The sequence below is a fragment of the Trichechus manatus genome, unplaced genomic scaffold (genome assembly GCF_000243295.1).
Source record: "Trichechus manatus latirostris isolate Lorelei unplaced genomic scaffold, TriManLat1.0 scaffold00228, whole genome shotgun sequence".
In the NCBI taxonomy this organism is placed as follows: Eukaryota; Metazoa; Chordata; class Mammalia; order Sirenia; family Trichechidae; genus Trichechus; species Trichechus manatus.
Window position 1 is genome coordinate 708,980 of NW_004444164.1, and position 18,366 is coordinate 727,345.

General features: G+C 36.3%; 1 protein-coding gene across 3 annotated transcripts in view; it reads right to left on the reverse strand.

Moving 5' to 3' along the window:
- SNCA (synuclein alpha) overlaps positions 1–18,366 on the reverse strand; it is a 158,331-nt gene that overhangs the window by 1,693 nt on the left and 138,272 nt on the right. For all 3 annotated transcript variants that reach the window (XM_023742979.1, XM_023742981.1, XM_023742980.1), the window contains one exon: positions 8,820–8,903. In XM_023742979.1, coding sequence (XP_023598747.1) covers positions 8,820–8,903 — 84 coding nt within the window. The remainder of the gene's footprint in view (positions 1–8,819; positions 8,904–18,366) is intronic.

Here is an 18,366-nt window from a genome sequence, read left to right on the forward strand (position 1 = left end):
TGGAGTATCTTAGATGGCTGCTCACAGGCTTTTAAGACCCCAGACGCTACTCACCAAGGTAGAATGTAGAACACTGTCTTTATAAACTGTGTTATGCCAACTGAGCTAGATGTTCCCAGAGACCATGGACCTCACAGCCCTCCGCTCAGCAATTCAGTCCCTCAGGGAGTTTGGATGTGTCTATGGAGCTTCCATGACCTTTCCTTGTACAAGTTGTGCTGGCCTCCCCAGTATTGTGTACTGTCTTACCCTTCACCAAAGTTACCACTTATCTATTGCCTATCATAACTTTATTTTTAATAAATATGCCTTACCTGTCAACTATGAAAATGAATTTGTGTAATTAAATGGTAGTTATCAGAGTCAGAGCATTGGGGTTCTAGTTCTGGATGTGCCATTGGACAATAGTACGAACTAGTACTCTAGGAGAAAAGTAGTTGACCTATCTGGCTCTCAGTTTCCTCAATTGCAAAATATTAAGCCATATCAAAAAGCCATATTAAGTGGCTTCTAAAGCTTCTTCCAGGGTTAAGATACTCTAATTCTTGGAATAAAATGAAGTAATTTGAAGGCAGAGGACCTTTTCTCTCCTTTCCCTTTCTCAGTTGAAAATCTCATCTACATCCATGGCTTTAATGATTACCTGTATCCCGAAGTTTCCCCCTCCCCAACATATCTGGGTAACTTTCACTATAAAAATGGCCATAACTAATGTAGTCAGATTAGTCCTCCCAAAGAACAACTTTAATAATGTCAGGATACTGCCTAAAAGCAAACAAAACACATAGCTTCAATAACCCACCTTGCTTGCTGAATAAAGTACAAATATAATTGGCAAGGTTTTCCTAGTACTCTATAATTTGAAGGTGGTTAAGAGCTCAGCTGCTAACCGAAAGTTTGGTAGTTCCAGCCCACCAGCCGCTTCACAGGAGAAAAATGTTCCAGTTTGTTTACTTAAACCAAAACCAAACTCATTGCTGTTGATTCGATTTCGACTCGTAGCAACCCTATACAACAGAGTAGAACTGCTGCATAGGGTTTCCAAGGAGTGGCTGATGGATTCAAACTGCTGACCTTTTTGTTAGCAGGTGAGCTCTTAACCACTGCACCACCATGGCTCCCTGTAAAGATTACAGCCTTGGAAACCCTATGAGGCAGTTCTACTCTGTCATATAGGGTCACTATAAGTTGGAATTGACTCAATGGCAATGGGCTTCTGCAATTTGTCTTTGACTCAACTCTGCAGCCTTAATCTGTCATATTGTCTCTATTCCCTAAACTTTGAGTCATATGCAATTACTGGCTGCTTCTCAGACATATGCATATGCATTCTCAGACATACATGCCTTGGCTTCTGATATTCCCTTGTTCTAGAATATCATCCCTTCATATTCGTCTCTCATATCGTCCTCCCCTCTCTCCTGCCTAGATCAATACCACTTCTTCTATAAAATTTTTCCTTACTGATCTAAACAGATCCTTTAAAATGTTATAACTTTTTATTTATTGTATTTTTGGTGAGAGTTTACACAGCAAATTTGGTTCCCATTTAACAATTTCTGTACATATTTTTCAGTGACATTGGTTAAATTTTTCACAATTTGTCAGCATTCTCATTATTTCCATTCTGTTTGTTCTGTTTCCATTAATCTAGCTTTCCTGCTCCTCCCTTACCTTCTCACCTTTGCCTTCAGGGTATATATTGAACATTTAGTCTCATATAGCTGATTATATAAAGGAACACAGTACTCACGGTGATATCATTTATTTTATGAGTCAATCTATTATTTGATTGAAAAGTGGCCTCTGGGAGTGGGTTCAGCTCAAAGTTTAAAGGGCATCTCAGGGTGACAGTCTCGGGGGATCCTCCTGTCTCTACAGTGCAGTAAGTCTGGTCTTTTTTAGGAATTTGAGGTTTGTTCTACATTTTTATCCCATTCTATCCAGGACCATCTATTGTGGCCCTAGTCAGAACAGCTATTAATGTTAGCCAGGCACCATCTAGTTCTTCTGGTCTCAAGATAGATAAGGCTATGGTTCATGTAAGCTATTAGTGCTATAGACTAGTTTCTGCTTTGAATCTCTGGTTTCCTTCTTTCTCTTTTGCTCCAGACAAGTATAGACCAATAGTTGTATCTTAGATGGTCACTAGCAAGCCTTAAAGACCCCAGACACTACTCACCAATCTAGGATATAGAACAGTATCTTTATGAACTATGTTATGTCAATTGACCTAGTTGTCCCGCAAGACTATGGTCCTAAGCTTTCAAACCCAGTAAACCAAACCTGAGAGGTGTTTGGTTATGTCTAGGAAGTATCCACAACTATGCCCCTTATGTGTTTTATTATATATATGAATATATAAGCAGCACACATAAACATGAATACACATATGCCTACAGATATACCTATACACGCACACCTATATACTCACATGTGCCTGTCTCTACACATATATGCATACATATCTACCTATATAACCACAAATGTATTTTTCAGTTGTTATTACTATTTTTGAAAAATTGTATATGTTACAGCATTTTCTAGAATTGTCCCTTATTCTTGTGTACTTATTAGTGTCGGCATTTACCTTGGTCAAATTGTGCAGACTTCACCCATATTGAGTATTGTTGCCTTTCCCATCACCAAAAATAACAAGTGTCTACTATCTAGAAAGTGATTCCTCCTCCCTCCCCCTCTCATCCCTGGTAATCATCAAAGAATGCTGCTTTCAGTGTGTATGTATATCTATTCCTGTCTTTTTATAAAAGTGAGACCACACAATATTTGTCCTTTTGTGATTGATGTATTTCACAAAGCATAATGTCCTCCAGATTCATCCATGTTATACGATGTTTCAAGAACTCATCATTATTTTGTATAGCTGCATAATATTCCATTGTATATATGCACCACAGTTTGTGTATCCATTTATCCATTGATTTGCACTTAGATTATTTTCATCATTTTGCTACTGTGAATAATGCTGCAATGAACATATGTGTGCATATGTCTATTGATGTCACTGCTATTAGATGTCTAGGGTACATAACTAGGAATGGTAGTGCTGGATCATAAGGTATTTCTATGTCTAGATTTTTGAGAAGCACCACATCATTTTCCACAGTGGTTGTACCATTTTAGAATCCCATCAACAGTGTATAAGAGTTCCAATCTCCCCATAGTCTCACCAGTATTTGTTGTCTTCTATTTTTTTGATCAGTGCCATTTTTGCAGGGGTGAGATGGTATTTCATTATTACTTTTGATATGCATCTTTCTAATAGCACCAATTTCATGTTAGTTTGTCATACTGTGGTGGCTTGTGTGTTGCTGTGATGCTGGAAGTTATGCCACTAGTATTACAAATACCACCAGAGTCACACACGGTGGACACATCTCAGCAGAGCTGCCAGACTAAGAAAGACTGGGAAGAAGGACCTGGTGATATACTTTTGAAAAACTGGCCAGTGAGAACCTTATGTATAGCAGTGGAACACTGTCTAATATAGTGCCAGAAAATGAGCCCCTCGGGTTGGAAGGCACTCAAAATACAACTGGGGAAGAGCTGCCTCCTCAAAGCAGAGTTGACCTTAATGACATGGATGGAATAAAGCTTTCAGACCTTAACTTGCTTATATGGCACCACTCAAAATGTAAAGAAACAGCAGCAAACATCCATTTAGTAATCAGAACATGGAATTTATGAAGTATGAACCAAGGAAGATTGGAAGTCATCAAAAATGAAATGGAATACATAAAGATCAATATCCTAGGCATTAATGAGCTGAAATAGACTGGTATTGGCCGTTTTGAATCAAACAATCGCATGGTCTACTATGCCGGGAATGACAAATTAAAGAGGAATGGCGTTGCACTCATTGTCTAAAAGAACATTTCAATATCTATCCTGAAGTACAATGCTGTCATAATATTCATATGCCTACAATGAAGACCAGTTAATAGAACTATTATTCAAATTTACCCAGCAACCATTAATGCCAAAGATAAAAAAAAATTGGAAGGTTTTTACCAAATTCTGCAGTCTGAAATTGATAAAACATGCTATCAAGATACACGGATAATTACTGGTGAATGTAATGCAAAAGTTGGAAAGAAAGAAGGATCGGTAGTTGTAAAATACCATCTTGGTGATAGAAACAATGTTAAAGATCACATGACAGAATTTTGCAAGACCAATGTCTTCTTCATTACAAATGCCTTTTTTCAACAACATAAACAGTGACATTAAACATGGACATTGCTGGATGGAATACACAAGAATCAAATCAACTACATCTGTGGAAAGTGACTATGGAGAAGCTCAATATCATCACTCAGAACAAGGCCAGGGGCCAACTGTGGAGCAGACCATCAACTGCTCCTATACAAGTTCAAGTTGAAGCTGATGAAAATTAAAACAAGTCCATGAGAACCAAAGTACAACCTTGAGTATATCCCACCTGAATTTAGAGACATCTCAAGAAGAGACTTCATGCACTGAACACTAAGGACCGAAGACCAGCAGACTTGTGGGATGACATCAAGGACATCATAAATGAAGAAGGCAAAGGTCCTAAAAAGACAGAAGAGAAAGAAAAGACCAAAACAGACGTCAGAAGAGACTCTGAAACTTGCTCTCGAACGTAGAGTAGCTAAAGCAAAAGGAAGAAATGCTGAAGTAAAAGAGCTGAACAGAAGATTTCAAAAGGTAGCTAGAGAAGACAAAGTAAAGTATTATAATGACATGTGCAAAGACCTGGAGATGGAAAACCAAATGGAAAGAACATGCTTGGCATTTCTAAAGCAGAAAGAACTGAAGAAAAAATTCAAAACTCGAGTTGCAATGTTGAAGGATTCATTGGGAAAAATACTGAACGATGCAGGAAGCATCAAAAGAAGATGGAAAGAATACACAGAGTCACTGTACCAAAAGATGTGGTCGATGTTTAACCATTTCAACAGGTAGCATATAATCAAGAACCAATGGTACTGAAGGAAGAAGTCCAGGTTACACTGAAGGCATGAGAGAAAAACAAAGCTCCAGAAATTACAGAAGACCAATTTACACGTTTCAATAAATGTATGCAATGCTGGAAGAATTTACTCGTCTATGCCAAGAAATTTGGAAGACAGCTCCCTGGCCAACTGACTGGAAGATATCCATATTCATGCTTATTCCAAAGAACCCAAAGAAATGGGGAAATTATCAAATAATATCATTAATATTACATGCAAGTAAAATTATGTTGAAGATAATTCAAAAATGGTCACAGCAGTACATCAACAGAGAACTGCTAGAAGTTCAAGCTGGATTCAGAAGAGGAGGTGGAAAAAGGGATATCATTGCTGATGTCAGATGGATCTTGGCTGAAAACAGAATACCAGAAATATATTTACTTGTGTTTTATTGACTATGTAAAGCCAGTTGGCTGTATGGATCATAACAAATTATGGTTAACATTGCAAAGAATGGGAATGCCAGAGCACTTAATTGTGCTCATGGAGAACCTGTACATAGACCAAGAGGCAGTAGTTCCAACAGAACAAGGGGATACTGCATGGTTTAAAATTAGGAAGAGTATACATCAGGGTTGTATCCTTTCACTGTATTTATTCAGTCTATATGCTGAACAAATAATCCAAGAATCTTGATTATATGAAGAAGAAAGTGCTATCAGGATTTGAGGAAGACTCAACAACCTGCCATATGCAGATGACACAACCTTGCTTGCTGAAAGTGAAGAGGACTTGAAGCACTTACTGATGAAGACCAAAGACTTCAGCCTTTAGTATGAATTTCACCTTTACATTTTTTTTTAAAAAAAAAGTCCTTACAACTGGATCAGTAAGCAACATCGTGATAAATGGAGAAAATAATGAAGTTGTCAAGAATTTCATTTTACTGGGGTCCACAATCAACAACCCTGGAAGTAGCAGTCAAGAAATCAAACCACGTATTGCACTGGACAAATCTGCTGCAAATGACTTCTTTCAAGTGTTAAAAAGCAAAAATGTCACTTTGAGGACTAAGGTGAGCCTGACCCAAATCATGGTATTTTCAATCTCCTCACATGTATGTGAAAGCTGGACAATGAATAAGGAAGATTGAAGAAGAATTGAAGCAATCGAATTACGGTGTTGGAGAAGAATATTGAATATATCATAGACTGTCAGATGAACAAACAAATCTGTCTTGGAAGAAGTACAGCCAGAATGCTCCTTAGAAGTGAGGATAGTGAGAGTTCATCTCACTTATTTTGGACAAGTTTTCAGGGGGGATCAGTTCCTGGAGAAGGACATCACGCTTGGTAAAGTAGAGGGTCAGTGAAAAACAAGAAGACCCTCAAGGAGATAGGTTGACACAGTGGCTCCAGCGATGGGCTCAAACATATCAATGATTGTGAGGATGGCACAGGACCAAGCAGTGTTTTGTTTTGTTGTGCATGGAATCACTGTGAGTCAGAACTGACTGGAGAGCACCTAACAACAACAATAGCTAATGATCTCAACTATCTTTTCATGTGTTTGTTAGCTGCCTGAACGTCCTGTTTGCTTGTGTTCATTTCTTTGCCCACAAAATGTTATAAATTTTTGGGTTGTTGTTGTTTAAAGGTGCCACCTCTTAGGGGACACCCTTTTGAATCATAGGGACCCCATGTGACAAAGCAGCACTGCCCCATAGGGTTTCTAGGTTATAATCTTTAGAGGAGCAGATCACCAGGTGTTTTCTCCCTCTGAGCTGCTAGTGGGTTCAAACTGCCGAACTTTTGGTTAACAGCAGAGAGGTTAACCATTGCACCACAGGATTCCTCACCATTTTGTTTACCTTGTATATTTTTGCCCTTTTGGTGCCTGGTGCATAGAAGACAGTAACAATTTGTTTCTCAAAGGAATCATGGCTGAATAAATAAATGAATTTGTATTTGTTCTTATCACAACTAGTAGATTATAAAATCCTTGTGCCTTAGTACTATCAGTTATTCTTTTTTATATTTTCTATCATGTTTAGCTTGGGTGGCACAGATGATTAAGTGCTTGGCTACTAATGGAAATGATGGCAGCTCTAATCCACCCTTTCCTGGGAGGAAAGGTCTGGTGATCTTCTGAAAGGTCACAGTCACCAAAAATTCTATATAGTGCCATTCTACTCTGACACACTTGGGTTTGCCATGAGTCAGAATCATCATGAGTCAGCAAATGGTTATGGTTTTTAGCACTGTGTCTTACATTAAAAAAAAGAATAAAAATAAAAAAATCTAAGAATATTTGTAAAATCTAATTAGATAAATTAATCTCAATATCTATAAAGGGGATTATTATCAATACCTCTTATAACAAGGCATGAAGACTAATTCATAAACTAACTGCAACATTTTGTAACTCAATTTTTAATGGAGTAATGATATATTTTCTTTTTTTGTGATGCCTTTATCTGGTTTTAATTTCAGAATAATACTGGCATTATAGAATGAGTTGGAAAGTGGTCCCTCCTATTTTTTTGGAAGAGAAATTAATTGGTATTAATTGCAATTGGGTGGCATTAATTCTTTAATTAAATACTTGGTAGAATTTACCAGACAAGCCACCTAGGCCTCGGATTTTCTTTGTGGGAATGTTTGTGATGACTAATTCCATCTCTTTACTTTGTTATAGGTTTATTTAGATGTTCTATTTCTTCTTGAGTCAATTTCTGTAATTTGTGTCTTTCTAGAAGTATGTTCATTTTATCTAGGTTGTCTAATCTGTTAGCATATAGTTTATCATATTACTCTCTTATAATCCTTTTTATTTCTGTAAGGCCAGTAGTGATGTTCCCTCTTTCATTCCTGATTTTAGTAGTTTGAGTCTTCTCTCTTTTTTTCTTTGTCAGTCTAACAAAAGGTTTGTCACTTCTGTTGATCTTTTCAAAGTATCAACTTTTGGTTTTGTTGATTTTCTCTTTTGTTTTTCTGTTTTCCATTTTATTAATTTCCACTCTAGTTTTTATTATTTTCTTCCTCCTTGTGGTTTACGTTTCATTTACTCTTCTTTTTTTAGTTTCTTCAGGTAGAAAATTAGATTTTTGACTTGACATGTTTCTTCTTTTTGAATGTAATTATTTACAGTTATGAATTTTTCTCTAAGCACTCTAAGTGCATCCCATATGTTTGTATGTTTCATTTTCATTTGCTTTGAAGTATTTTCTATGTTCCCTTATATTTTCTATTGAAGTTTTTATGTCCAAATTAAAAAAAAATTTACAATCAAATTATGCTGTTTAAAATGTTAGACTGAAATATTATATTAATTGTTGGAAACCGTGTATTTACTATCTTTCTACTTTATAGTTTTTTTGGGGGGTAACACTTTGTTTTACTATGCAAACATCCCACTGGAAATGTATGGCAAATAATATTACCTTCCTTTGGCATTTAGTTGATTTCTATAACTTTTCATTTTGAAATTTATTTTAGAATGTAAGGCTTCTAATAAAATAATTCTCTAGTTAAGGGGAGAGAAATTTTTTTTCTGTAAAGGTCCAGGTAGTAAACGTTTTAGGCTTTATAGACAGAGACATCAGGTCTCTGTCATTTTTTTTTCTTCTTCTTCTTTTTTAACTATCATTTTCAAATGTAAAAATAATCCTTATCTTGCAAGTTGTTCAAACAATCCATGGTCTGCATTTGCCCACTCTTTTGGATCAAGAGAGCAAATCATTCTCATTAAGGACTAACAAAAGGGAAATCTGACAGGGACAAATTTCTGTTCCTGCCCACAACAAAGACCCAACTTGAACTCCTGAACTATTTCTTTAGTATTATGTATATAAACTTTTACCTCAGAAGGCATTTCATAAGCCTCATTGTCAGGATCCACAGGCATATCTTGAAGAATTCCTTCCTGTGAGGCTCCTTCTTCATTCTAATATTAAAAGCAGAAAAGAACATAATGAGGTGCCATTTTTCACTTATCAAAATCCCAAACAGGTTTTGAAAAAAATAAAATAAAAAACAATATTTACAGGGATGTAGTAAATTGGCAGTCCTAAATGTTACTGCTGGCATTCCAAACTGTGTAATGCCCTTGTAAGATTACAACATCTTACATTGTGGCAACATTAGTTATTAGCTATGAAAATGTACAAGGTCTTTGCCCAAGTAAGTCAACATCCAGGAAATATTCCAAAGCTACAGATTAAAGATGTTTACTACAGGAACAATGACAGCAGTAAAAAATTATTAACCTAAATGTTCAATGGATGATGAATACTTAAGAAAATTATTATTCAACTATTCGATACATCATATGAAGGTATACATTCTATAACACAAGAATTATGTAGCAAAATGAGAAGGTATTTGTGATATAATTTTTAGCAGGATATAAAGTGTATATTATGCACACAACCTATATAAAGTTCAGATGAAAAGATTAAAAGATTGGAAGGACACAACAAAATATTAAAAGTACTTTTTGCCGAGTATTTATGTATGATAGTTTTACAGTTTTACAAATTTTTAACTTGTGTAATTATTTGTAATGTAAAAATACACCTTTTTACAGTTTATTTTTAAATGATAACAAAGAGATTCTTGTCTGAAATTTGAAGATTGTGAAAAGCAAATGATTTCTTAATGGCTTGTATTTATAAATAAACTTTGCCAGAGTTACATTTTTTAAGTACATTTAGCTTTGGATTAAGATCTCCATGATCAGACAGTTTTTTCCATGCATCTCTCCTTAGAAATAGGATAACACAAAATTCAACCTGAAATGCTCCTGGCTTTATAAGAATCCTTCATTATATACCTCTTGTCACTTTGCATTTATTCCAGTAAAGTTTTATAAAAAGATAAGGTTCACTGAAAATCGAAAGAGCAGAGAAGTACTGTGAGCCTAAATGGACCTACTAGAAGAGATCAAACAGTCCCTCAGCCATTGTGGCTTATGTTTAACAATATGCCTCATGTAAGTAATACCTCATCATGCCCTCATCACAAGACTGACTGACAGATGGTCACAGGGATAAAAAAGGGGCTGACATAGAGAAAAGTGAAACTAAAGATGCATACATTAGGTGGGCAGAGAAGTGTATATGTCATCCTCCCATGCCCCAACCAAAAAAGTCCAAATTATTTATAAATGAATAAAATGTAAACCATCCTCAAACAACCTCACTTCTAAATGTGAAGTGAAATATTGTTTTCACAGCATTTCACCTCTAGGTAAAGTCATTTCACCTTGTCATGGTGGTAAAGCACAAGGGTTGTGCTGTCACAGGATTTGATTATAGATCTTTTGTCATATTCAACAAGTATCTTATGCTTTCTCTAAGCTCAAATAGAACCCCTGGTGGTACAGTGGTTAGGCACTCAGCTGCTAACAGATCTGTGGTTCTAACCCACTAGCAGATCTGTGAGAGAAAAGACCTAGCACTGTGCTCCTGTTTAAAGTTTATAGCCTAGGAAACCCTATGGGGCAGTTCTACTCTGTCCTATAGGGTCACTATGAGTAGGAGTCGACTCTATGGCACACAACCACAACAACAAGCTCAAATGGCCTTAGTGATAAAAGGGAGCAGCAATACTTCATAACTTTGAGGAGTAAATGACTTATGGCATTGCTAACCTGATCATTGATATTCAGGTAACTTTTTGGTCCTGCCCACCAGAAAGACTCAATAATTATATCAATTTTTGCAAACCATTTATTTACTTTCTTTATACTCTACAATTTTTTTTCAGGGTAACACTTTATTTCACTGTGCTAAGACACAGTCAAGTATGAGTGAAAGTCAAGTATGAGAGAAAATAAGGAAAATTTCCTGTTTCCACGCCTTTTTTCACTAGCAAACAGAGCTTTATTTATAACCTCATTTGATAGAAGAATTTTATATAAACTGGATAAGTAAATATGGCAGAACTGGCCTGTTTGTTGGGTATCACAAATCAGGTGCTACTGCACAACTGAGATGTGTGTGTATGTGTGTTTTTGTGTGTCTGTGTGCATCCTTCAATGTTCAGCCAAATAAAAATGGGTCCCGTTTGTGTTCATTGGCTACTTTAATCATTTATTGGGACCAAGTGAAGTCCACCCTTGTTAATTTTAAACATTGATTCACTCGAGTTACAAATATATACTAACTGCTTATTTTAAAAAGTATATGCTTTTCTGATCATGCATTTACCTAATCCTTAAGAGCTCAGCTGCTAACTGAATGGTTGGCAGTTCCAACCTACCAGTGATTCCGTGGGAGAAAAGATCTGGTGATCTGCTCCTGTAAACATTATAGTCTAGATTAATCCCTATGAGACAGTTCTACTCTGTCCTATAGCATTAGTATAACTTGACTGCACCCAATGACAACAGCAACAATACGTAAAATACGTGTCATTTATTTTGAACTAAATAAACAGCATAAAAATTATACTCTTTTATATCATTTATATTTATGTCACTGCTTTATGTCATCTTGAGCAATTATTGTAATAAAAAGTTTAAAATTTTTAAGAATTGTAAAACTATTTTAATTGCATGTAAAGATTTTAGAAACCATAGAAGATATGCTAACAAAATGTATAAAAAGTGATCAAATAAGTGATGTGATGGAAAATAAACTTTAAGAATGAAAACACATAGATAAATGGAAGAAGCAGGGAAAAAATAAAATAAGAGAGGGTGAACGATCAGATAAATCACAAGACGTTCAATAACTATCAACAGGTCACAAGAACAAACCTGTATTTTCAGAAACCTTTACTTTCAGAAACCTGGTGGTGCAGTGGTTAATGGTTCAGCTGCTAACCAAAAGGTTGGCAGTTTGAATCCACCAGCCACTCCCTGGAAACCACAGATGCAGTTATACTCTGTCCTGTAGGGTTGCTATGAGTCAGAATCGACTCGACGTCACTGAGTTTTTAATGTTTTCTTTATTCATTTAAGGTATAAATAAATGTTGCTTTCAAAATTCCAGCCAGTGGGCTTCTTAAGTGTTGTATTTCAGAAGAATGAGATTATTGATTGCATTAAATAAAAATACGTTAATATTTTATTAATAAATTATCATTAACAATTATAAAGATATTAAATAACTGCACTACATTCCATGAAGTAAAAGTAGCTCACAGAACTCCTACGAGGCAGGTAGGTATTCAGTAGCCATATTTTCTGGAGGACACTTGGTCTCAGAGACCAAGGAAGTTGGTCTAGACTCTTTGCTCCTACCCACTATCCTGAGCTTTCTCCCCAAAAGGGTTCGGGCACTGGAAATGAATTTCAGTCTCAGCAAGCAACTTGCATTCTGAGCATTGTTCTTGGTAAATGTTTTCTTTAACTGAAATATCTATATATTGCAGTAACTGAGAAATAGCACATTCTCTTGTATCCCTTACTGTGCCCTGGCTATTCATCTAAGACCCAGTTATGAGTCTATTCCAAGTAAAGGAAATGATCTTGTATTTTGATTACTGAAATCCATCAATGAAGAAGTAATCATGGATCTATGTCTATAAGTTTATTCAAAAACATTTATTTTATCCAGCCATTACACCTTTTATGCTATGAAAGTATACATGGAAGAAAAAAAAAAAAAACTAACATTAGTTCAAGAGCAGGTGAGAATTGTCTTTGTTTATCAAAACACTGACAGTGACTTGTGTGTGCTAAGAAGAGCCTCAAGGCATAGCCAGAGGAACAAGTGAGGGCCAAAGAACTAGTGAGGATGAATGGGTAATATAAAAGATAGGCCTAACCCAGTGATAATTCCTGGCAACTAAAGTAGTCAAGGAGCCCTAGTGATGCAGTGATTAAGTGCTATGACTGCTACCCAAACGGTCAGCAGTTCGAATTCACCAGCTGCTCCCTGAAAAACCTATGAAGCAGTTCTCCTCTGTCCTATAGGGTCACTATGAGTCAGAATCGACTTGATGACAAAGGGTTTGTTCTTTTTTTTTTTTTAAATTAGGCAAAAAGTTTTAAGAACAGAGATATCTAACATTCAGTTTCCTATTTTCTATCCAGTCCTTTGCTGAAATATAACTTCACCATTCTACCCTCCCTCTCACTCAGCAGCATCGTTCCTAAATCTTCAATGAAGTTTACTGAATAAGCATCTGGGATCTTAAAAGCTTGTGAGCGGCCATCTAAGATACATCTACTGGTCCCACCCCATCTGGAGCAAGGGAGAATGAAGAAAACCAAAGACACAAGAGAAAGATTAGTCCAAAGGACTAATGAACCACATCTACCACAGCCTCTACTAGACTGAGTCCAGCACAACTAGATGGTACCCAGCTACCGCCACCAACTGCTCTGACAGGCAGCATGATAGAGGGTCCTGGACAGAGCTGGAGAAAAATGTAGAACAAAATACAAACTCACAAAAAAAGACCAGACTTGCCAGTATGACAGGGACTGGAGAAACACCAAGGGTATGTCCCCAGATACGTTTTTAATTCAGTACTGAACTCACTCCTGAGGTTCATTCACCCTTTAGCCAAAGATTAGACAGGCCAATATAACAAACAATAATACACGTAGCTCAATCATGTATACAAGACTAAACGGGCACACCAGTCTAAGAACAAGGATGAGAAGGCAAGAGGGGACAGGAAAGCTGGACGAATGGAAATGGGGAACCCGAGGTCGAGAAGGGGAGAATGTGGACACGTGGCGGGGTTGGCAGCCAATGTCACAAAACAATATGTGTATTACTTGTTTAATGAGAAACTAATTTGTTTTGTAAACCTTCATCTAAAATACAATAAATAAATAAATAAAGTGTGCTACATAGTGTTCAGATAGGATGCTGCAGGATAGGAAAGGTACAGCAGAGGCAGAGATGGATTATTTCATGGAAGCAAGAAGTCAGAACCAGAATCGATCAGGAGAAATTGTAATCTTGGGGAAACTATCAAGTCTTTCCAGTACAAATTGTACCTCAGGATAAGCAAATAATTAATGAATAGAAGTTTTTCTTTATAGAGGTGTTTTAGCTAAGAAAAGAAAGCTAGAATATCACATTTTTATAATAAATTTAGGCAATTATCATCAATGGCTGCTAACATGACATGAAGAGATATAACTAGGTATTATGTAGACTCCGATGGAAGTATACCTGTTATATATCCTTGCCAAAAATTTGCGTTTGATTCACACATATTTTCACTAGATCTAAAAATCTGCAACAAATATAGGGGGCTGGAAATACTTTCACATCATTGGATGCAATTAGCAAATTCCAGATCATGGAAAACTGTACAGGGCAAATGACACATCTACTTCAACAATTACATGGAAAATAAAAGTTCATGGGAACCTACTTATCCTGGGTGGCACAAACAGTTAAGTGCTTGGCTACCTACTGAAAAGATGGTGGTTCAAATCCACCCAGAGACACCTTGGAAGAAAGACCTGGTGATCAACTTCTGAAAGATAAGCCATTGAAAATCCTATGGAGTGCAGTTCTCCTCTGAAACACATAGGGTCACCATGAGTTGTAATCAAATCAATGACAACTGTTTTTTCTTGTTTTCTGGTTATAGATCAAAGTAGACTTGAGAGAGCATCAGCAAAATGCAACATAAGGAACTTATTTGATTCTTATTTGGATCCTGTTTTAAGCATATGGAAAGGAAATATGAGACAGTTGGGGATATTTGAACACTGGATATTAATTAGAATTATTGTTGGTTTTTTTTACGTATGATAATATGTTGGGGTTTTGCTTTACGAAAGAATCCTTAACTTTTAGAAATTAAATCATGAAATATTTACAGATAATATAATATGGTGTCTAGGTATTTGCTTTGAAATTATTCAACGGTGGGTAGGGGAAGTAGGAAGGGGGAAAGAGTGTGAGTTGATAATTGGTTGCACGTGTCTGTAATTTTTCACAATAAATTTGAAAAAGTGTATATGCTCATTTCAATAGTAATTTCTATAACTCTAATATGCTTTTCTGAATATGAATATGTGATCTAAATTTGGTGATTTTATAATAGTGATAAATTTTTAAGCATATTACAATATTTGGCAGTTATTCCAACAGAAGACATAATAACAAACACTTTATGTAATCATTAGATATAATTTTATCCCTAAACCTGTATATTTACCATTTTATAAACCTATCTCTAAAAACTTTATTTAAGTGTTATCTATAAAGGGCTATTTTAATCAATTTCAATTTCAACTCGAATTTAGAACTGTGCTTAATAATGCTGTAAATGTTACAAATAGAATAGTAAAAATTTCATTTTATAGAAGTTAAGAACCTGCTTTCAAAATATAATCATATTTAAAATTATGAACTGCAGCTTTTATTCATTTTTACTACAAAGAAAAGAAAATCTACCAATATAGTAAATGTTGAACATTCTTGAAAAAAGATTTCATCATGATAATATATTAAGTGAGATTATGTTAGGGTAATAAAACTATGATAAAAATGTCTGGATTCTGTCATATGCCCTGTATGTTTCAGAACCTGTGGGCAAGGAATACATAGGGTACATAGATCTAGTAATAGAATACCTTTATTTCTTCTCCGACAAAACAAAAAACCCAAATGTGTTACTGTGGAGTCGATTCTGACTCACAGTCACCCTATAAGACAGAGCAGAACTGCCCCAGAGGGTTTCCAAGGAGCAGCTGGTGGATTCATACTGCCAGCCTTTTGGTTAGCAGCAATAGCTTTTAACCACTGGGCCACCAGGCACCATTCCTTCTCTAATAGTCCCTATTTTGGAATATATCTGGTCTCCTTTTTCAAATGGAATTGTTCTAAGAACAACGAAATAGAGTAAGTTCAGTATCTTACCTCTGCATAAATATCATGGAAAGAAAAATGGTTATCAAAAAACTTATACTGGAAGAAACGAATTTGCTCTGGAAACCTTCCTCTAAAGTACAAAAAAAAAAAAAAAATTATAGTGGAATAACCCTCCATTGATAATAAAGAAAGGTGACTTAGAAGCTATGCCTTTAGTATATCCACTGCCCGACTCAGAGCAACACTACAGGACCAAGTAGAGCTGACCCATAGGATTTCCAAGGCGGTAAGTCTTTAAGGAAGCAGACTGACATATCTTTTTTCCAAGGAGTGGCTGGTGGGTTCAAACTGCCAACTTTTGGTTAGCAGCTGAGTGCTTAACCACTGTGCCACAAGGGCACAGACCAGGGTTCAATTCCTGGCCAATGCACTTCATACCTTTAGTAGGGAGCAGAAATGTCTGTGACTGACCTCTCTCATCCCAAAACACACACAAGTTCTTTTTAAATGAACCTGCTAAGTCAATCAACTGATACATAACCAATAACCAATTGATGTTTTTCTTAGCTGAAGTTATCTATAAATCAAACCATGAAGGAAGGCATAACTGCTAATACTTTATTGGGAAGTGCAATTCCAGGGAAATAAAAGTAAAGGAAAAGAGATGTGAGACAAGGAGAAATGGGAAGCAATATCAGCTTTCAAGAGAGCAATGGTATTTCAGTGGTAGAATTATCATTTCCCATGCAGGAGACCAGGGTTCAATTACAGGCCAATGCACCCCATGCATAGCCACCACCTGTCAGTAGAGGCTTGCATGTTGTTGTGATGCTGAACAGGTTTCAGCAGAGATTCCAGACCAAGACAGATTAGGAAGAAAGTGATCTACTTCCAAAACATCAGCCAATGAGATCACATTGGTCTAATGTCACCATGAGTCAGGGGCTGACTTAAAGGCAGCTAACAACAATAACTGAATGTCTGATTAAGTATGTTCCTTGGAAACCACTGCTCAAAATCACAGAAGATCTGTAAACTCTTGAGTGTCATTTAGTACAGCGTTATTTGGTACATCGGTTAAATGTACTTGCTGTCAGTTTGCGTACATGAAAAACAAAGGATGATTTCCATTTTGAAAACTATAAATGGTTGTTGGCAAATGATCAGAGTTTGCAAAAGACTCCAAGAAACAATACATGGTGATATTTATGATAATAGAGCTTCATCAACAACCTGGTAAAAACATTCAAAGCAGCAGAAGCATTCTTTTGTGCATTTACTTTGTGAGATATTTTGGGTAGTCCCATTATTTTGCTGCATTGTGGAACAATACTTGCTGTCAGGTGCCATCAAGTTGGTTCTGTCTCATAGCAACCCCATGTACAACAGAGCAAAGCACTGCCCGGTCCTGCGCCATCCTCGCAATCGTTGTATGCTTGAGCCCTTCGTTGCAGCCACGGTGTCCATCCATCTCGTTGAGGGTCTCCCTTTTGTTCACTGATCCTCTACTTTACCAAGCATGATGTCTTTCTCCAGAGATTGATCCCTCCTGATAACATGTCCAAAGTATGTGAGATGAAGTCTCACCATCCTTGCTTCTACGGAGCGTTCTGGCTGTACTTCTTCCAAGACAGATTTGTTCGTTCTTTTGGCAGTCTGTGGTATATTTAATATTCTTCACCAACACGATAATTCAAAGGCATCAGTTCTTGTACAGCCTTCCTTATTTATTGTCCAGCTTACGCATACATATGAGGTGATTAAAAACACCATGGCTTGGGTTAGGCGCAAGTTAGTCTTCAAGGTGACATCTTTGCTTTTTAACACTTAGTATTGTGTAGAACAATACTAATCAGCCCCAATTAAGGGAATTAACATCTTTGCTCAATAGCTAAAACCATGAGGGTGGAAGAGAGAAATAATAACCCTAAGGATAAAGGAAGAAACTAAAACTGAAAGAACCTTAAGAGAAAGAGAGGAAAAAAAAAAAGATTCAATTTAATAACTCATCTTAAAAGACTCACTGTTTCTAATATGAAATCAAGCTCAGAACTCCTATGTAAGCAAAAATAAGATAGTTTTCAAAAATGTGCACATCATATACCCCCCCTTAAAAGAGACCAAGGAGCACTGGTGGTGCAGTGGCTAGACGATCAGCTGTTAACCGAAAGGTCAGTGGTTGAAACCCATCAGCTGCTCCATGGGAGAAAGATGTGACAGTCTGCTTCTGCAAAGATTACAGCCTCAGAAACCCTTATGAGGCACTTCTCCTCTGTCCTATAGGTTCACTATGTGTCGGAATCAACTCAGTAGCAATGGGTTTGTTTATTTGTTTTGGTTGAAAGAGACCACTATTAATCTGTAAATAGTGCGTTTCATCACTATGTAAGAGAAGTATCAGCTATTTTATTGAAACACTCAAAATAAGGTAGGCAAGAATGAAAATATTGTTTCTAAGTACGGTTAAAAATATATTCCTTTTTTTGTTGTCAATTCTTAGTGTTCTAATAATGCCATTTAATCTCAATGTTTAAAGGTAGCAAAAAAAGCTAAGAAATTTTATAAAGAAAAGAAATTGAATTAAAAAAAACTTTAGACAATGTTATTTAATCA